The sequence below is a fragment of the Triturus cristatus genome, chromosome 10, assembly GCF_964204655.1.
Source record: "Triturus cristatus chromosome 10, aTriCri1.1, whole genome shotgun sequence".
NCBI classification, from domain to species: Eukaryota; Metazoa; Chordata; class Amphibia; order Caudata; family Salamandridae; genus Triturus; species Triturus cristatus.
In genome coordinates, this window is record NC_140593.1 from 647,008,888 (window position 1) to 647,031,214 (window position 22,327).

The 22,327-nt window shown below is 43.2% G+C and overlaps 1 protein-coding gene across 2 annotated transcripts in view; it reads right to left on the reverse strand.

The window, feature by feature from the left end:
* The window catches only part of LOC146789845 (syntaxin-binding protein 4-like), a 1,170,683-nt gene that overhangs the window by 176,189 nt on the left and 972,167 nt on the right, over positions 1–22,327 (reverse strand). For both annotated transcript variants that reach the window (XM_085632209.1, XM_085632208.1), the window contains one exon: positions 18,526–18,642. In XM_085632209.1, the coding sequence (XP_085488335.1) occupies positions 18,526–18,642 (117 nt within the window). The remainder of the gene's footprint in view (positions 1–18,525; positions 18,643–22,327) is intronic.

Genomic DNA, 22,327 nt, shown 5'->3' on the forward strand with positions numbered 1-22,327 from the left:
CCATGTCCCCGCCAGGTGGGCTGGTAGAGGGCGGCCGTCAGGTGGTCTTGCAATCTGGGTAGCTGTCCACTTGGGCTGTACAGCAGAGATTATGACTACACACTCTGCAGATCTTCAGTGTATACACCTCAAATGGCCAAATGCTTATAAACTGGCCATTGTGAATGTGTATTCGCGCCCAGTTGGTTTGAATTTGGACTCGCCCACTATAACTGAATTGTCACATTTCATTAGCTCACTTTCTGGTAGTTGTCGTCTTCTAGTGGCGGGAGACGTCAACTGCCAGTTTGAGCCGCTATTAGGGGTGAGTGAGGGTGCCCTTTTGGGCGATGATGACCATTGGGGGATTCCACCATGTCAATCACCATGTCTAAAATCGTGGTCTCCCCTGGCAGTTCAGATCATGTCCCTCACATTAAATAATTCCTTGAGGGCCTGTAACGGGCGTACCCTGTCTGATAGCCCCTCAGTGTGTACTTTTAATAGGAAGGGGCAGGAATCGCGGATAGACTACATGCTAGTGGAGGTGAGCATGTGGTCTAAGGTCCTTGATTTTAGAGTAATTTCTAGGGCCAATAGTGACCACAATGCTCTTTGTCTGGATATGGCGTTCCCGGGCCCCAAGACAACCTTTACTCCAGGAATGGAGGATCTGGGGGAAGGAACGCTAGTATTATCTAACAACAGGCGAAGGGTTAATTGGGGCAGAATAGTAGACTCACCAAAGAAAATAGCAAAAATGTATGATTTGGTCCATTCACGATTTACAGAGATAGACAGTCTGATCAGCCAACCCAAGTCTTTGGAATATAATGAGAAACTAGGCTTTATCCACGCAAATTTAGTTATTGGGCTAGGAGATGTCTTCAATCCCTTGGTACCCATAAGGAAGAATAAGTCTCCTGTATCGGCATGGTACAACTCTGCATGTAGAAAAGCTAAGACTGAGCTGATCCTCGCAGTTAAGTCCGATACTGAGAAAAACAAAATACACTCTCTTAGACGGCGTTACAAAGATGTGATGACACATGCAAAGAGAGAATGGGACTGGGATAGGTGGCAAAATTTAACACAAGCTCTGGACTCCAGAGACGCACGCAGGTTCTGGTCTTTAATTAACACAGGGTCAGGGGAACCTCAAGTTGCGGTTGATCCAAATATTGATGCCTTGATTTGGGAGTCCCATTTCAAGGATCTTTATTGTGAAGAACCCTGTACACAAATTCTTACTGGCTCAATGGATTCAAACGCACAATATGACCCTTTAGAGTTTACGTTGGATGAAGTGCACAAAGCTATAGGGAGACTTGCGAGGGGTGAGGCCCCAGGTCTAGATAGACTTCCTGGGGACTTATTCAAGCACAAACCTGAGATCTGGGCCCCCTACCTACTTATTCTCTTTGATGCAATTGCAAGAGGTATGGAGATTCCTCGTACATGGCTGGGAGCGGAGATAGTCCCAATTTTCAAAAAGGGCTCTCCTCTGCTCCCAGCCAATTACAGGCCAATAAGCCTTATCGATGTCCCTCAAAAACTTTTTACACGCCTGGTATTGGACCATCTTCTGGATTGGATGGAGGAACATAAGGTCCTAAGTCCACTTCAAGCAGGGTTTAGGAGGAACACATCTACCATGGACCAGGTCTTTCGCCTTATTCTCCTTTATTGGAAAACGGCAAAGATAGAGGGTGGCAGCCTCTACATGGTATTTGTGGACCTCAGGTCCGCGTTCGATCTAGTACCAAGGAAGAAATTGTGGTGGGTTCTTCAGGAGTTGGGTGTCCCACCACAAATCTTGCATATATTGATAAGGCTTCATGATGGGAATTTTGCCCAGGTTAGATGCGGAAGGAATGGGGCATTGTCATCTAGGTTCCCGATTGGCAGGGGGGTGAGACAGGGTTGTGTCTTAGCACCAACCCTGTTTTGCCTCTATGTCAATGGTGTAATTTCGCATCTTGACGGTGTCCCCAATAATGACGCACCAAGGTTGGCGGGCAGGAGGGTACCAGCAATCATGTTTGCTGATGATACCCTCCTGCTCTCCAAATCCCCCATGGGGATACAGCGGATATTGGATGGGTTTGGGGATTTTTGTAGATCCACTGTCTGCTTCACTAGACAAGACCTGCCGAGGCTGCAATTGTAGCACGGAAGATGAAATGCATGTGCTCTTCTTTTGTCCCGCCTACAGTAAACATAGGAAGTACTGGCTGATTCCGCTATGCAGAAACTTAGGTTTTAAAAACTGTTTACAATCATTTAGAATTTTAAAGACTAGTACCTCAAGTTCAGTTGTGTTTGCAGTAAGCAAGTTCTTGACAGCCATGTGGATGAGAAGGCGTAAATTAATGTCTAGTTAATGCAAACTGGGGAAAACTGTGTGTTCACTATTTTCCTAATTATAAATATGGACACTATTTTTATCTGTAATTTGCAACTTAATGGACCTTTTGACGTGATTCCATATTTATTTGTATATTATGTTAATGGTTTTATTCTTGCATCTTTTATGGCCTAAAATGGCCGAAATAAAGAATTTTTGGATTGGATTGGTTAGCTTTAATTGATTAAACCAAAAGGAAGGACCAGAAATTCTTTTGGCAGATCTTTTTGCATGGCAATTTACAAACCCAAAGTACCGTAGAATTTTCAATTCAACCCCAGCACTGGGTAGAATATTTTACAAATATGCATGCCGCTCTTCCCAAGATGGCACTCCCTATAGTAGAGCAAAATATCATCCAACAATATCGGGAGATGCAGTAAAATATAGGGGGTCATTACGATTGCGGTGAATCCGCCACCGGCAGCCTGCCGGTAGTGGATACACCAACATCGTGCGGCCAAATCCCACCCAACAGATTACAGTGGCGGGAGGCGGGCATGGTGGACGGAAAGTCCATCCGCCATGGGTCCGACAGCAGCATTCGTTACAATTGCCTGTCAGACTGCAGCGCATCAGTAGAATGGTAGCAGTACCTGGCAGGCACCGCCTGCCATACTACGATGCTGCATCCCCACGAGTGTTTCCATTGCGGTGAAACCGCCATGAAAAGGCTGGTGGGGATGTAATTTGCACTTGGGGGGGGGCACCTATGGTACTACCCTACATTTCCCTGCACTGCCATGTAGTGCAGGGAAATGCGAACAGTGCATTTCGAACATTGCTGCAGGGGCTGCAGTCAGCAGCATCGCAGCAATGTTAGAGATACACAATGCAACCACCACGGTGGCGGTTGCATCGTAATCTCATGTGTGGGACCGCCGCCTTACAGGCGGCCGGTCCCAAGCCCAGCAATGATGGCAGACGGACTGAAATCTGTCCGCCATCGTAATGAGCCCGATAGTTTTGTCCAATTTAAAATAGAGGTAACATGTAATGCCATCCAATCACTAGGCCCTGGCAAAGCCCTGGGTCCAGATAAGGTCACTGATGACCAACTAGCTCACAGTGCCACCCTAAGCCCCCACCCAACCTTACCAGGGAGTGAATAGCTTCTGGCAACCACTGAACATGACAACCCTGACCGCTCAGGGATTGTGGAAACAGTACACAATCTTTTGCTCGGTCACTCGTGCTTACTTATTATCAGAGAAATATGCAGAGAATACACAGTGGGGCTTTTTCAATAACATTTATTTAAGCTACGTTATTCTTGCATAAAATAAGTGTGCTGCAATGATTAGCAGACAGAAGCAGGTAAACGTGATTACATGCACCAACAGCGTGAATAGTGGATATACTACCATGATGTTAATCAATTGTATATATGCAGCCATATGAACAAGGCAGTAATCTAGCATAGTCCTACTATGCGGAACCTACTCTAAGTGTACCTAGAGTGTGTGTAGGTGTAGAGCCAAGAATCCCCCCAAGGGACGATCTAACCCCATTACCTGAATGGACAGAGTGAAGGACCCCACCTTGGTCATGAACTGGACACACCTCATGAGATATCAGGTTGCTGCATGGTGATTTCTCAGCATGCAAGGACCCTCGGTGTCAGCGGAAGTATCTCCTCTACTAATCTATTGGGATACTCATCTTTTATAATAGAAAGCAGCCTTGGGATGTACACAATAGATTAGTGATGTTGTGGATAAGTAAACAGCCCTGTCGCCCCGTGGATGAAGATAGTGATGACATTTGTACGTTGTAAGGGAGGAGACCTTGAACATGAAGTTCACGGCGTTGTGATAGTGTTGTGCGATGTTAGAAGTAAAACAAGTTCAGTTTCAGAGAAACTAATCCAACATTGTTATGTGTGCAAATGTATGCAAAAGGTCACATCTTGGAAATGTTATTTGTGAGGACAATGTAAGAAATAAGCTGCTTCACTACATGGGCCTAACCCAGTAATGTAACAACATCAGGTGTGTGATGCTATCATCCATCCACCAGTCACAGGAACAGTACAATGTTGACCACGTCTTGCGACAGTATCACACTGTCTCCGCTAGAAAACCGCCAGCACAACTGCGAAATCTAAATTGTCTGGATGCAATCCCGCCACCATGATGGCGAAAGAGTAATGTTAAACTCCAATTATGGGGCCTATGGGGCCCTGGTCACCACGCACATTTGCTCTCAGGTAAAAACCTTGGAAAAATTCTCGTAATGGTAAACAGACTGTTCTTGGTTTAAACAAACTCAATCCAAACTTGTGTTGAAAAAATAAATGAATGAAATGTCAATTCAATTTGTCATTAGTTGTAGCAATTTATTCATTGCCAAAATGTTAATTGGATATACATCCTTTTCTTCATACAAATCCAAATCCGAATCTTTCAGAAATTAGCTTTGTACATGCCCAATGCATTTCGAGCCTACAAGCTCTTCGTCGGGGGCTGGGTATCTAATAAAAAAACGATAAACAATGTATATTTCTGAATGAATGTAACCATGATGTTAGAGCGTCAGTTTGCAAATACATAATCAAACTCCAAATATAATGACAACATAACATGCTGGAACACAACTGGGTGAGTAGCCTAATGAAGGAATAATGACCAGGAGTGACCACCACCATGACGTGTTTAAATAAAGTTGTGTGGAAAGTGAAAAAACGGGAAAAGAAGAGAGGCTAACTGAAACCGTTACCTTGATGTTCGACGATAAGGAAGTGCTCTTCAGAACGAAAAGTCCGATCTAAAAAAAGGAACCCAATATGATGTCGTCTCAAAGCAATCAAAACGAGAGACTTTCATGGGCGGTCAAGGAAAGAATCTTACCGACAATATTCGATACGTCGGACAAATCTGGAAGCCAAAGGGCGAAAAAGATCTGACGGGCTGCTGGTTCAAGGACCATAGGCCCCATAATTGGAGTTTTGCATTTTTAGGAATCCATGACTGTTGGATGCCACTCTACAGCACGCTATTTTAAAACACAGTAAAAGGAGTAAAACTTTGTTCTTTCACATGAATTACATTTCAGCGAGTGCCTCTACCACCAATTTTGTTGAAAGAGTAATGTTAACCAGCAGAGGAGTCTGCCGCAACGACATCGGTGAACCGTTTACATTTTATTTATTTATTTATCTTATTTATAAAGCGCTCTATCACCTAACAAGCATCCTGGCGCTGACATTATAAGTGCACGTAAGAGTAATGCTACATGGAAGACTGACAACAGATTATGCTTTGGGGAAGAGCAGGGTTTTTAATCTCTTCCTGAAAGGGAGAAGATCCCTCAGTTGTCTCAGTTCTAGTGGGAGTTTATTCCATAATCTGGCGGCAGAGACACTGAAGGCTCTGCCACCGGATTTCCTTTTGTTGAATCTTGGTATTTTAACCAATCTGGCCGAGGAGGAGCGAAGGCTTCTCTCAGGTACATACCAGGCAAACTTCCTCTGCATAGATACCGGTCCAAACCAATGCAGGGCCTTAAAAATTATGCAGAGGGATTTGAACTGAATTCTTTGCATTATCGGGAGCCAGTGCAGCTCCGCCAAAGCCGATGAGGAGGAGGAACCTGTGGGCCTCCCCAAGGCTAACTTGGCCGCTGTTGACTGAATCCTCTGGAGCCTATCTATTAGATATCTAGGGGACTCCAACATAACATAATGCCCAGATTTCGTACCTTTTCAACAGGCCTCGGTACAGTAGATGTATCTAGGGGCCAAAAATTTACAGGCAGCATAGATGGAACCTTCCCCACTGAGCAATAGAGAACCTCGGTTTTATCGGCGTTAAATTGCAATGAATTCTCCCTCAACCACTGAACTGTAGCACGCAGGCAGTTATGAAACACTTCCAGAGATGTTGACTGTTCTCCCTCTAAGGAGAGACTCAGTTGCGTGTCATCCGCATAATTTACGATGTTAATGTTATGCGCCCTTATGACCGCAATCAGGGGTTTCATGTAGATATTAAATAAAATCGGGCTGATTGCAGAGCCCTGAGGCACGCCATGCGTGATTTTAATAAAGTCAGACTGGTGAGGAGGGAGGGCCACCGCTTGTCTCCTCTCTGAAAGGAAGGATTGAAACTAGCTCAAGGCCAAGCCTGCTACTCCTACCTCCCTGAGCCTCCTCAGCAAGATAGCATGGTTGACCGTGTTGAACGTGGCAGACAGGTCAAGCAGAATAAGAACTGCTGCTTGACCTCTGTCTGTCACCGCTGATGGCGGTTCAGCCTTCACACATCTAAATATGGCAGTAGCGAGTCTGGCAGCTTGGCAAAGTAATTGTAAACTCCGGTGCGGAGAGACGACGGGAGTCTTGCTGAGATCTAAATCAGGCCCAAAGTCTTTTGCCATGTCTACAGCAAAGTCTTTAAGCATAGGATTAGTACAGTACCATCTATGCCGAGCTGTAATATGACAAAAGCCTTTTACCACTCTAGGCACAGTATTGCAGCTTTGGATTGTAAAAATACCATTCAAGCCATTTATGCAGCACTCTTTGTAGGAAAATAGTATCCGCTTCTTATGGTTACCCCCACTTTTTGTTTGATGTTTCACTATTTTTGACTAGTCTGACTTGGATCCTGCTTTCTCCTTTAAATTGTTACACATGAACTTTGGTACATTCCAGATTGGATACTGGGGTACCCTTGTAAGTCCCTAGTATATGGTACCCATGTACCCAGGGCATAGGTAACCCAGAGGCCTCCTATGGGCTGAAGCATGTATTATGCCACCCATGAGAGGCCATGCAAAATAGAACTACAGGTCTGCTACTACTACCTGTGTAAGATGGTGCTTGCACCCCTTACGTTAGATAAAGGTTCACTATATCTATAGGTCACTACACTTAAAACTTATAAGTCACCCCTATAGCAGGCCTTATCAATCCTGAAGGCAGGGTGCTGGGATTTTAGTGAGAGGGTGCCCCTTCATGAGCAGGGCCCCTCTGCAGCCTTCAAAGGCCATTCTCCCGGGTTGTCTGTGACTCAGCTGGACATATAGGTAGAGGTGCATTATAACCTCGCGGTAAATGCTATCTCGAAAACAGCTCCATAGAAACATATCGTGTTTGGTATCAAACACCTTGGAATCATACCTCCACACCGGTACCCGATGTGGGAGGTATGATTCCAGTCTTCAGAAGCAAGATTTGTGGGGTCACTGGCCTATCTGGTGCCAGCCTTCTCGACCCGGACAGCACAAAATGGATGCTGCCCACCAGAGACACATTCCTGCCCTCCTGCTGCTGAGCCAAGCTCGAGCAGAGGAAGACAGCACAATAGGCATCCTGTAATAGGGAGGTGTGACCACCTCCCAGACAGGATTAAGTGCATTGGGGCTGGATGGGTGCACTCTGAGAGTGCCTGAAAGTCTGCACTGGGGGAACATTTGTTGTCCCTGTGCATAGTCCAGCTCAAACCAGTTCTGGGAGCTATTGGCTCCTGCTCTGGCGCAAAACTGGACAAAGGATATGGGTGTAATCATCCCTCTGTCCTGACCCTCTACCGTGGGTACAAAAGGGCTTACCTGGCTGTAAGACTTTAGATTTTACGTGGAAAAGATTCTACAAGAAGAAACCACTGACCTTCTACCATCTGGACACTCTGGACTTCGCTGGACTTTGACTGGCCCGACTTTGTCTCCCTCTCCGTCCAAAGCATTGTCCGTGCCCTTGCTCCATACAGGTTCTGTGCAGGACCTGTGGTGCACTAAGGACAACTGAAGAATCTCCCTTGGAATGAAGGAGTCACTCCTCTGCAACTGCAGGCAACGTAACACAACTGACCGGTCTGCTTCTCCTGAGCTCCTGCAGACTCCAAAGATTTCAGCAACACAGGAGGTGAGTTTTAGAAAGTCCCTGAGGTCGATCTGCCCTTTCAGCAGGTTTGAGGCCCGTATCCCTTGTGGGGACTGCATAACCCGAACCCCTGTGCACCAGGTCCATTTGCAGTTGCATATACTTGTTGGTGATTCCAGTGTTTGTGCATTGTACTCTGTGTAGTCCTGACCCTGAGCAGTATTTGTACCCAAAAACTCTGGCCTCCTTGTACCGAGTGCTCTGTGGGATGGTACTTTGCAATCTTGCTCGAGGTCCACTCGCGACTCTTGGTTCTTCGGCCTGTGTGTCCTCCTGAGGGTCATCTTGATTTTTGTTGGGCTTTCCTGGTTGCTCCAGACGTGCCCTGACTCCCCCTTGCTGGCCCACACCGTGACCTGCCTGACCTTCCTGAATGGGTTGCTTTTGCCAAAGCTTGTTGGTGCTCCAGCCAGACACTGACCCCTCAGCACTCGACATCCTTCATGGGACACCTTACGTCTGGCTCCTGGTTGTCCTCGACATCTTCTGGTCCTCGTGGCTGCAGAGTCAAGCATCCCTTCTTTGCACCTGAAGCACCCAACATCGGTGGACATTTGTCTACTGAGCCCCTGGTCACTCTGAAGTGACCCAGAGTCTGTCCTCTCTGCTTTCAGGTTCCTTTCTTCTACAATCCAGGCTTGGATTCCTCCTGACCCTTTTCACCTTCAGGGCAGAAGTACTTCTTCACAGGCCACAATGGAGAACGACGGCGGTTTCCAACACCACTCCAGACCTATGCAGTCAGTTCCTCTGGGATAGGTAACTCGGGCACTACGGTATCCACAGGTGGGTTGGCTCTCCAACCTCTTAAGTTCCAAAGGGTTTGCTCGAAGTCCTCCTAGAAGGGTCCTTAAACTTTAAAACTGTAACCGCAACTTCTCCATAGAATTGGTGGGTCCCTATCTATTTTGGGTGGTTCCTTGGGGTCCCAGCAATATTATGTGCTCTAGACTGTGTCTTGACTCAAGTCGTAATTGTTATACCACTATTTTAGTATATGGTTTGGTCTCCCCCTGGAGCCCACTGCGTATTGTGCTACTTACAACTGTTCTATTGATCTCGTATTGTGTGCTTTACGTTCTATCCTCGTGTAGAGGATACTAGAGAGTGTTATATTAATAAATACATATTTTTATATGACTACTGTGCGGTTCTTCTTTCATTTAGTCGATATAGGAGGTGATATTCTGGTAAAACAAGCTGCTTTACATTCCTTCAAGATTAAGCCTGAAGGCTACTCTCCACAGCTACCACTAGGATAGCTTTCTAAATGTTATCTTTGACCTCATACATCATAAGGGTCGTTTGGACTGGTGCAAGGTGCCCAATTTAATGAGTGGACAGCATATACCAGGCCAACGTCCTACACTCTTAACCTGAAAGGGTTAATTATATATATATATATATATATCACACACCTTCCTGTACCTCCGAACGGCGAACAAGAAATGCAACGTCCCACACGAGAGCTTGTCAATCACAGGTGATTTATTTTCTTATAACATCGCCTATTGTTCCTCACGACGCGTTTCGGGCATCCTGTGCCCTTGATCACATAATGAAATGGCGGTACAATTCAGATATATATACACCCTTTCTTTTTTTCTTTCATAGTGTTTTTTTACGTTTGCACCATGTGATAATAGAAAGTGACAACATACTATACATATAGGCTTTTTTTTCCCTTTCTCTTTTCTCTTTTCTGGTTATTTTTGACTTCTCACGTGTTTTTAAATCACTGGTGTAAATACCAATGCGTTATCTTATTACATGACAATATTTAGCATCACAAATAAACAATGTTTCCCCACGAAACTTATTGAACAACAGAGGTAAATTAATATACAACGAATAATTTAAATAACTTTGAATGTGCAAAGTAAGCATGTGCAATATCGCGCTGTAAACAACTAATAACGATGTAACTGTATTTTGATAATTGCCATGGTATGTTTCAATACAAATATATATGCAATTTATAAACATATTTTATGATGTATAAAATAATGTCACATTATATATGTGCAAAATACGCAAGTGCAAACTGAGCTATCATTAGTGCAAATTGTTTTTAGGATGTGCAAATCACCACCTGAATGTGGATCTGCTTGTGCAAAATACTGCTGTTGTAAGTGAAGCTAACTGTCAATATTAAAAACATGAGTTAAATATTAAGAAGTGTCCTTAGATGTTTCTAAAAGCCTAGATGTATATAAAAAGATTTGTTGTTCCTAGTGAATTAAAGTGTCAAGTGCAAATGTAGTTAAACCAAAAAAAAGGCTCTATAGTCAATAAGAATTATTGATTGGGAACAAAATCAATATTCAACAAATATTGTTCAGAAGCAGACGGCACAGATTCAGATTCAGAATATATATATATATATATATATATATATATATATATATATATATATATTCACTTAAAAAAACATAGGTTTCACACACGTTATAGTTAGGAATTAGCATTTAAAAAACCTTGCAAATTCACTGAAAAAACCATAGGTTTCACACATGTTATAGTTAGCTGGACATTTCACTCGTAAAAAACCATTGAAATTCCCCCGTTATAGTTAGTTCAGCTAACTATAACTCGCGCAACCGCAATCCACTGCTGATAACGTCACATATTAAATCACTGTATTCACTAAGATACTGTTAATAAGTAAGTTAATACATTAATTTTACAAAAAAAACATCCATTTAGACACTTATTTACCGATTTATTCTACCATTAACCTTTAGATATACATATATAAAAAATATTTATTTTTCAGAAAGACACATAATCACTGGAGGATGTCATCAGTGATGTCATGAGTGATGTCATTTGAGATGTCATCAATGATGTCATGAGTGATGTCACTGACCATGTCATGAGTGATGTAATATGTGACGTCATCAGCAGTGGATTGCGGTCGCGCGAGTTATAGTTAGCTGAACTAACTATAACGGGGGAATTTCAATGGTTTTTTACGAGTGAAATGTCCAGCTAACTATAACATGTGTGAAACCTATGTTTTTTTCAGTGAATTTGCAAGGTTTTTTAAATGCTAATTCCTAACTATAACGTGTGTGAAACCTATGTTTTTTTAAGTGAATTTGCAAGGTTTTTTAAATGCTAATTTCTAACTATAACGTGTGTGAAACCTATGTTTTTTTTAGTGAATTTGTAAGGTTTTTTAAATGCTAATTTATGTATGTATTATTATATTTTTTATATATGTATTTTACAATAAACTACCTATGTATATAGTTATAGATTGACTGTATCCTGTAATATGGAATGGCTCAGCTTTTTTTTTTTTATTTGGATAAAGTTGAACAGCATAGTTAATATCTTCTATAAACTTATAAACAGTTTAAAATGGTTTTTTTTTAAGGGTTTTTCACCGTGCGCGCACGGTGCGCGCACCCTGCGATTTTTTGAAAAAAAATCAAATGTGTTTTTCACCCTTCGGGGTCCTTCAGGGACCCCCTGACAAAGGCTAGGGGGTCAGGAACTCTCTATCCTGCCCCCTTTTCACGTTCTCCACATCTCTTTTTCACTGCCACACACAAAATGGCGTCCGACACTTCCTGATTTCGACCGATTCGAATGTTGACTGACATCTAACCACCAATCAGAATTACGCTTGCGCACTTTCGGTGCGCGCACTGTGCGCGCACGGTGCGCGCATATCGATATTTATGTACTCTTAACTGCAATTTTCTCAGGAACTACTGAACAGATTGACACCATATATGCAAAAGGCACATGCCTGACCTGAGGACTACCTCTTTGCCAAATTTCAAGTAATTCTGTTCAGCCGTTCGGGCTGTACCTTCGACTAAAGGTCCTATGGGAAAATGCATGGGGAAAACGCATTTTGGGACCCCCCTTTTTTCTCAGCCCCCGCTTGACGAATCACCCCGAGACTTTCAGGGTAGGAGCTGAGCGGAGTGCCCCATTAGTTTTTAAAATTTCACGAAGATAAGTCAACCGGCGCCAAAGTTATTCAAAATAGAATTTTCAGATTTCCTATGGGAACTCGGTCCTAACTACAACTATCTACTGGCGACCGCCAGTAGATAATATATATATATTTATGTGAACAAGGCTCTAGGGGAGCCGAAACGTTATGGCCGTCGCTCTGGGAAAATAAATGAAAATTGCACCTTTAATCGGTTCGTGTACTTACTTCGCAAGCGATAGAAGGATCTTCGAAGCTGGTGGAAGTGGTTACTTGGATATATATATATATATATATATATATATATATATATATATATATATATATATATATATATATATATACATATATATATAGCAACAGTCCCGTTTTTCGCCTTAAAAAACGAGTCAGACACATGCTGGAGATGCTCTGCAGTAAGATTTAATGCCTCCATTCACACTCAATAAATAAACGCGTTGTCCTCATGTAAACAGCTCCTGGCAGACGCGTTTCGGCGGATGCCTTTATCAATGCCGGTTTTCAGCTGGATAGTCCAAAAGTGAGGTTTTTAGCGGGGTGGTGTTTAAATATCTGAATGGAGGAATCTCATTGGCTGACTGATGTAATAATTGAGAGAGGACAGAAAAATTTCAAAAAGTCAATGCTTTTCCTCTCCCAATCTGACAATCAAGATTCCTCTCAAAGTGCCCAGTGTGACGATCTCGCCAAAAGGAATAAGCATGTCCAAAATTGCGAGCGCGGTATAATAACCCGCCCGTGCATACAATTGTGCCCTGACGTGGTCAGCCTTTGTTCTGCTCGTTCCTTTACTCTGGCGTGGTCGATGGCGGACTTTGTCACTGCAGAGCATCTGTATCAGCAGACCAGCTGCTGCTCTTTCCCCAGTGCCTACACCACAATCCAGGCTGGGGGGGCGCCACGCTGTGCAGTCCGTGCACTTAACCACAAAGTTTGTCGGCAATGCGTGGAGCTCCAGATCAAGAGGCGTGTCTGAAATGCGGATCTGACCTACCGCCATATGTACAGCAACAGTCCCGTTTTTCGCCTTAAAAAACGAGTCAGACACATGCTGGAGATGCTCTGCAGTAAGATTTAATGCCTCCATTCACACTCAATAAATAAACGCGTTGTCCTCATGTAACAGCTCCTGGCAGACGCGTTTCGGCGGATGCCTTTATCAATGCCGGTTTTCAGCTGGATAGTCCAAAAGTGAGGTTTTTAGCGGGGTGGTGTTTAAATATCTGAATGGAGGGATCTCATTGGCTGACTGATGTAGCAATTGAGAGAGGACAGAAAAATTTCAAAAAGTCAATGCTTTTCCTCTCCCAATCTGACAATCAAGATTCCTCTCAAAGTGTATATATATATATATATATATATTCATTCTCACAAACTGCTTGAAAAATCCTTTGCCACTGCGGGTGACGGAAAGCAGGCACGGACCACGTTTCTGTGCTTCAGATAGTTTTATTTTTCAATCGGCCATTACGCGTTTCCGTCCCTCCTGGACCTTGATCACATATGCATTTATATATATGTAATATATGTATGTATATATGTAAATGTCCAGTATTTGTAAAGCACGAACAATTACCCGAAGGTGTCAAGGCGCTTGGGGCCCTCGGGAAGATTAAGCAAGGTATTGCCCAGAGTCACATGGTGCTGGGCTGATCTGCCACCGGCACTAGGGATCGAACAGTGAGCCCCCGGTTTCCGAAGTCAGTTACCCTGGTCACTGCGCCACACCTCTTCAACATTACAGAGTGCATAGTGCCATGAATGATATGTGGAAGACAGGGTAAGTCGCAACTAGACCTAAGCCTGACAGCAGTTTTTAAAAAGTTAAGCACATAAAAAACAGTGCTACGCGTAAGCGTTTGTAAAAAATAAATAAAAGCGGGATGCACTTGCCTAAAGCTGGCCTTTTTCAAGAGCGGGACTAAAAAGTTATTTCTGGGTAAGTCATAGAAACTACAGAACATCATAAAATGGACCATGTCCTGTGGGGATTTTCCATCACAACCACAGGATGACAAACTCTGGCCCTTGCACAGCCCCCTTGGATGAGCAAGAAGGAGGTGGAAGAGGTCAAACCAAAATCTAGTCAATGAAAGTTCATTATAAGGGTTTACGAACCCCAGTAGGTACGGCTCCAACGTCAGTGTGGTTCTTAACATGATGAAACGGCGTATACTGGGAATCAGAAGCTCCTTATCTTCACCAACAATTGACTTCTGCTTAAAAATCCACCTTAATATGAATCAAATTCTTCTTATTGGTCAATTTAGGATTAAATGAAAAGGTCTCCTCTCCCCAAACTCGTAAGACTCTCCTTGATATATTTGTGCCACGATACACAGGATACATGATCGAGAGCCAGACAGTCCCTTAAAATCATTTTATTTAATGATGTCCCCTTGCAAACCCAGATTTTTAACCATAGTGACACAGGGCGGTAGGCTAACGAATCAGTAATGTAGGTCAAACCAAGCTCCTCATGTACAATGGAGGAGGAGGTACCCTGGGGAACAGATAAAAGCTGTCTCAAAAAATAGTTTTCAGCAATTTGTAGGTTGGCAAAGATAGTGTCCCCCCAGATCTTACTGCCATATAATGCCTTTGAGATACACTTGGCCCTGTAAAGCTGCAATATAAGGCCCACCGGTCTTTTTCGCAATCTGGAGGCAAAATTAAAAATGGCTGCAATCTCCCGAATAAGGTCGTTCTTCTTATGAATTTTTAGGGGGCCCCTTTTCTTTTTGGCATCCAACAGAATCCCCAAGTATGAAAAGACGCTTGTCCTTGGGACCGGAGTAGGCCCTACCTTAAAGGTATAAGACCTACTAGAGCGGGCACCTACTTGCATAACATAGGACTTTGAGTTGTTGACCAAAAGGTCCTGATCCCCTCCATGAATTGGACAAAAGAATTTACCAGCGTTTGCAGACCCCACTCGGTCCTAGCCATTAAGACGGCATCGTCTGCATACAGCAGAACCGGGAGGCCATGCTGTCCCACCTGGTGGTAGTCCACCTTGGAGTCCAAAAGAACCTTCTCTAAGTTGCTTATATATACATTAAACAAGAAAGAGACCAGATTACAGCTGACTGACCCCTCTCTGAATGAAGAAGAAGTGCAACGCCTTCAAGTCACCCGAGTATCAAACAGCTGCCTTCGTGTCTTGAAGGAGATCTTGTAAAAATAGACTATGTCCCTGTCCACCCCCAGGGATAGCAAGGTTTGCCACAGCTTACATCTGTTCACACAATCGAATGCAGGGAAGAGGTCCATAGAGGCCAGATAGATTGTACCGGGGCGAGCAACTGTGTACTTGTTTCAGATCATAACAATGTTCAAGCATTGGTCTTGCATTGAGCGACCTGGGCGGAAGCCGTATTGGACGTCTGACAGGATAATATTCTATAGGGCTTAGTTGGATAGCCTGTCCAATATGATCCATCCTACCACATTCATTACATATCTCTCTATTCAGGAAAGATAGTATGGTACAATAATTCACTTTTGTAAATACCTCTTACTTTCTTGAATGCATGGACTTGAGACAGCACATATCAACTAATAGGAGATGAAGGCAGTTTGGTCAAGAGGAAGGGACAGTTTATATCCAATAATGAATTCATGGCAGCAGAAGGCTTTTCTGATTTCATTTCTATTACTTTTTAAAAAAGTTTCTTTTATACAGCGCAAACTTGACCCAAAGGTATTGGGTATCAGAGCGCTTTACACGAGCACCAGTTACATTACATGAGGACATATTCATTTTTATTAGGCACAGGGAGATTAAGTGATTTGCTCAAAATCACAGGATGTTGCACGTTCTTGTCGAGACTCGAACCTGGTTCCCCAGATTCAAGGTCTACCTCCCTAGCCCTTAGAATAGAGCTGCAGTGAAAGACATCTATGTAGATTACACAGTGTATTGGGAGAAACCACTAAGAGCTTCACCACGCAACAGCAGGCGTTCAGCATTCAATTTCCATTTAATATGGAAAGCCATCCAGTTGTTTGAGGTTGAATGTTCAAACCTGCTCCTCCCACATCTCATGAGGGGCCACCATATTTAAGGGAGGCATCCTAGCCTGGACATGAGCGGTCTGAACTACAATGCATGTTTCATATATAGAATGCAACAGGAAGTAGACATGTTCTTCACAATGACTTTCTATCTGAGTTTTGGAGGATCAGACTGTAGATGGTCAGAAAGACAATTTAAGCAATGCAAACAACCCTTATTCAGTTATAATAATGTAATTGACTATGAGGGAATGTGTACCTGCAGACCATAAGGCTGTGAACATGATATATGAATTTGAGGAACTGGTTATATTGATTTGCATGGACAAATTGGAAACACAAATATTTGTTGGATTGAAAGATGTCCGGTCATGAGCAGAGATCATTTGACCTGGCTGATTAGGACCATGACCTTGTTTGATTATATCCTTTCTCTGTTGCAACCAATAATAGCCAGGCCCAGGGTCAGAGGTTTGTGAGATGGGCACTGTCAGGTACTTGACAAAGAGGGTCACAGATGCAGGGATGACACAGGAAGAACATCATGGTAGTTAAGCTATGGTGGGAAACAACAAAGACATAAGGCAAGTTACAGTTGCACTCCTGAAATGCATACCTCAGAAAGTGGCCAACCCTGCTCTGAAGATGTTTCTGTAGATCATGACATGTCATGGGTGTCATGCCTATCAGGCAAGATCACAAGAAGGCAGGAGAAGTTTATCCTTCAAGTCACATTTAAGGAATAGGGGTCGAAACTTCTTACAGGCTCTGCCCTTATCTCATGAGACACTGACAAGGCCCAACTAGGCTGAAACTGGTCTGGGGTTGCTTGTGTTCTTATATAAGCTGGACTGTATCAATTGGATTATAACCAAGACTGATTCACAGATGGCGAATTTCTAGAGTGGCAGAGTGAGTATAAAACAATAGAATGCAATGCGGCAGAAGTAATCACCAGTTGCTGAGATTTATGAAAGCATTCCCTCCAACACCTTTCTGTTTCTTGCACTAATCTCAAGAAACACCTATCTTGAAGGATGAAGCTCTTGCACAGCCAATAGCCCAGACTAAAATGTGCTTTGTGTATAAAGAAAGCAACAGAAAATAAAGGCCCACTTCCCAATGAGATTCTGACTGGGTGCTAGAGGCTCGGAGGGGACAAGGGACAGAACAGTATTCAAAGAAAAAAATGCAGGGTGGAATTGATGTACTCTGGTACATGTTGCGTCAAGTCCTTCTCATTACTTTAAGGGATCTTAACACCGCCTATGGGGTTGTGTAACTGTTAGGGCCTGATTGTCAGTGGGTCAGTAATTAGCAAGGTATTTACCAACCCAGTAAATACTGATACTTAAATGTGCAATATACCTCATGTTCGGGAATTTCACTAGAAAAATTGAGAATTACATGTCGAATTGGAGTTTACCGTAATGAATTTGCATGTGCCCGAGATTTTTTTGCCCCTTCTCCCCCAGTAAGTTTTAGCAGGATAGACCTGCCAACATTTGTCTGGGGAATATTGCAGGGGTATAGTGTGTACTGAATTTTTTTAAATGCTGATCCCCACATAAACACCTGTTTTTGTGCACGGGCAATAAATTACCTCCTAACATGTAATCAGATACTTTGTGTCCTATGGTACATAACACAACACTTCCTGTTAAGAAGTTCAAATCATGGATGTGCAATTGTCTATTTTCAGTCAGTGATGCTAAGTGGGCTGGCTCCATGGACAGCCTGTGCTTTGTAACTCTAGACATGTGTTTCTGGATTCATTTCTTCATCAGTAGAGAGCAGTAAGTCTTACTGAGAATGCTTGTGTTGATGCACCGGCACTCAGTGAGTAGCACAGAGACCAGAGAAGACTTTGTTCAGCATTTTCAGCAGCCTCAAAATGACTTTTTGCTCTCTACTGAGGAGGGAATGAATCCAGAAATACGTGTCTAGAGTTACACAGTACAGGCTGCACCAACAAAGGTGAACAATTAAAGACAGCTACTGAAGTAAGTGTTATCATGCACTGCATTTACCATGATGCTTTGGGGCAAATAGAGGGCTGGGATGTGAGCCAGTGTGCTCACACCCTCCTTCTGTTTGAATAGGACAGATATCGGCAGGTGAAGAAGAGGGGCATTCATACTTTTTTTTTTATCACAGGTGGGGAATGGATCCCCAAGGTTTAGAAAATGATACACAGGTAGGAGGATTTTATAGAGATGCATATGTGACTGTTAAAAAGTTAACATCCTATGGGGAATTCCATACCTGCACAAAACATAGAAGCTTCTTATTTGATATTTCCAGGCGTTTGTGAGATATTTCTGTCCTCCTCAGTTGATCATCCATGAGGGAGAGCCTGCGATTCACATCTGGGGACCCCCCCTGCAAGAGACACAGACAAAATCAGAGCTAACACAAACAGTCGATTGCTCTTCATACATCAGCACTCAGTCCAATAGACAATTTGGTCTTTAGCATATGTTAGATAAGTATTCTCACACACTCTCACCTTCGATGGATGTAGGTTTTGCTCACTCTACATTATCATCCTTTGAATGATTGAGTGATCCATTATATTCACATTGTTTGCACTGTGACAGATGGCTCACAGTGTCACTATCCAAGTACACTCACTTGGCAGTTACACTGCAGAGTAGGTTTATTTCCAAATGGTTTAAAATACCAAATTATGATCCTAAACGTTGTCGAATACAACACTTGAAATGATCTGGAGCCAACATCACAAAAACAAGTAAACATTTAAGGGAAACAATTGAGACTTACCAAATTCCAATGTATTGATTTAATATTAGAGATGATCATCTGCATTAGGACATAAATACATTCACCTCCTTGGCAAGAGTGTATCACTCTCACTAAACCACAACCAAACCGATAGAACACACATCAAAACATTTCCCACCCTCCATTAGAACTCAGCAAATCATAAAGTGCATTTCATCACTAGAACGCACCTCCGCCCACAAAGCCAAACATACTCCCAAAGAAACAAACTTTCTCCTGCTAGACCTTACCTCTTACCCATATGTCAAAACAGTAACAACAGTAGTCTACCTCCATCATTAAATAAGCAGTTTCATACCTGGATATTACAATGTGTGTTGCCCACATCCCACACCACAACCACCAGGTCATTTTAGCATATTGCATTTTCACACAATCAACCTAATCTACATCACATCAATAGACCACATATCTTGCCTCTAGATGACTTCCCACTCATAGTACATCACCTTTCACCAGACATCTTCTGCTGCTGGATGAGACCTAAGAATACTAAACTGCATTTCACATTACAATAGCACACATCCTATCAATAAATGGACATTCCAAAACTGGATATCTTGTTGTGTTGTATCCTGCTATTAGACCACATCTCCTGGCACCTGACCAGACCTCTTGCCGCTAGATCACACCAATGAGCCTAGATTGTGACTAGTGATATTATATCTCATTTCATGCCACCAGAATAAATCGGAGCCCACTAGCCCACACCATGCTACTAGACCCATAGATTGCCAATAAACCACACCACCAGACACTGGCCCACGTTTTGTCACTACACAATTTCTTCTTTTATTAGATCTCATACGTGACTGTTGAATATTCACTCTTACTTGTAGACTATGCCTCTACCTTCATCTCTTGTGACTTTATATGCTATTACACTACGTATTACTTTCAATTACCAAAACAAAACCTTTGAGCTGTCAGTCTTGTGCATAAGTCCAAGTAGCATGCTTAACAATACAAACAGATCAGCACACAGGTTCATGACTGTGGGGAGGATCACACTAATTAGATCAATACGAATATTGGAAATCTAACACACAATAACATGGATACCAAATGCAAGGGGGGCAATGTAAGTATAGGATCAGTAAGCACAGCTAAGGTTTTAGGCAGTGTAGATAGAGGTGTCTTCTCTCTGTTGAGTTGGTAGTAAAGAGAGAGCACAGCAACTCTAAATACACATAAGGAATATCAACAGCATCTATCCACCCACTTCCTGTTGATGCCCTCACCTTAGGGGGTGATCGCGCTGGGATAGAATCAAGAGGGAGTATTTTCATCATTAAATGTTGTTGGATGTTCTACAAGATATGCCCAGGTTGCTCCCAAAAAGCGTTTTCAAAGCCCTCTGGGTACCTCTCTTCGGAGTGTTGAGCTCTCTGCAGCTCCCCATTTGATGAGAGTCTGAACCCAGGAGGTCAGAGATGAAGGGACTTTAGATTTCCAATGAGAAGTAATTGCTCTTGTAGGAAGGGGCACTGTCAAGTTGTCAAGATGTGAGGCTGCATGGTCTTTTTTAGAATGTTTATAGATCCCCACCGCTATTTGTGGCCAGGTAAATGGGATTGGTGATGATAGAAGAAAGCATATTGATTATGTAGACCCCAAATGGACGCAGGAGTGGTCAGTAACAGGGCATGTGCATTAAGTCAGCCATCTTAGTGTGACAACAAGGCTAGGCAGGCAATACCTGGGGATAAAATGAATTTAGTGTAATAATGTATTAGTTTGAATCTTGCATTCCTAGTGACCATGCAGGGAAACTCTAACATGCTTGCCCATTCTCTATTGTGAAGGACCCTACCTGCATCGGCTTCCCAGTTGTCCTTCTGGGTAATAAGCTGCAGGAATTCTTGAGGTGAAAGGGCCTTATAAAACCATGAAATGTGTTGCTGACCATGTCCCATGGTATGTACAGCTTGGACTAGTGGGTGCTTCCTAAGAGAAGGTTTAGGGCAGGCCACATCTTCTGTATTTCTTGGTGAAAAGTGCAGTATCAGAGGAATTGCCCAGCGTGTGTAAATTAAATCAGCCCACAAATTCTTTAAAGAAAAGCCATTGCTCCTGATCATAAAGATCTCTAATGGTTGTTATGTGTGCATCAGCCCAGGTAAGAAGACGCCTGGGCGTGAGTGGGCCTGTAGGTTTTAGCATACCCAGTAGAGGAATAGCCGGTGCACATGGAGCTGTCCTTTTGGTCAAAGTAAAGGCCACTCTGAGAAGTTTAGGGTGTGCATGTTGTCATCTAGCGGCAGTGAGCAGGCAAGTATTTAGTTCTTGTGGAAATTACACGGATTTTCCAGAAGTTGTCTACTCTAGCGAAAGTCTAGAAAGCAAGCGACTCAGCCACTGGAGTTGTGCCACAAAATAATGTAATTCAAAGTTGGGTGCTTTTGAATCCACCTGCATCTGCCAGAAGCTGGAAGTTTGAAAGGGCCACCCCCTTCCTATCGATATGCCAAATGAGCTCTCTCAGTAGCATGCATGTATGTCTAGGCCTCGAAAAAAATTCCGGCATAGCAATAGTGCTAAGTTTGCAGAGTAGTAAAGCAGATGTGGCAGGAGGATCATCTATGAAAAGGCAATGTGCTCGACTGAGGCTGGGGAAGAGATTGCCCAAGAACATCTGGGATGTGATAGATGGTACCACCTTTGTGAAGTTGCCCTCTAGAGATCTGAAACTGCATGGAAAATCCTAATCCCCAAATAACGGAACACTAGCCCCTTTCAACACAGAGAGCCATTCTCAATGTCTAGTTGGAATTGTGGAAGCACATGGGTGAGCAAAAAGATGTAGGACTCTGGCCAGTTCTGTAGCAGAATCTTGGAAATGTTTTACATATATGTGGAGATCATTGGCATAGAGTGAGACTGCCTGGATCCCACTGGGGAGCGTAATTCCCCAAGATATCCTCTCCACCTGTGGCCGATGTGCCAATGGATCCATGACAATGACAAACAGCAGAGCCGATGGGGGCACTTCTGCTAAGTACTGTGGCACATTGTGAAGGGAGGGGAGATCAACATGCCATTTCAGACCCATGCTGTGGGTTGTGTGTAAATTATCATAAAAAGAGGCAGATAATAAAAAAGCCAAATCTGAAATGGCTCAGGACCTTGAAGAGCTACTCCCACTAGAAATTTTTTTCCAGATGTAAGCTTAGAACTGACATTTTGGGCGAAATCAGAATGTCGGCCTCTGTTATGCAAAGGTTTAAATCCACTGTGATCTGGATGTATGATTTGAGAGAGG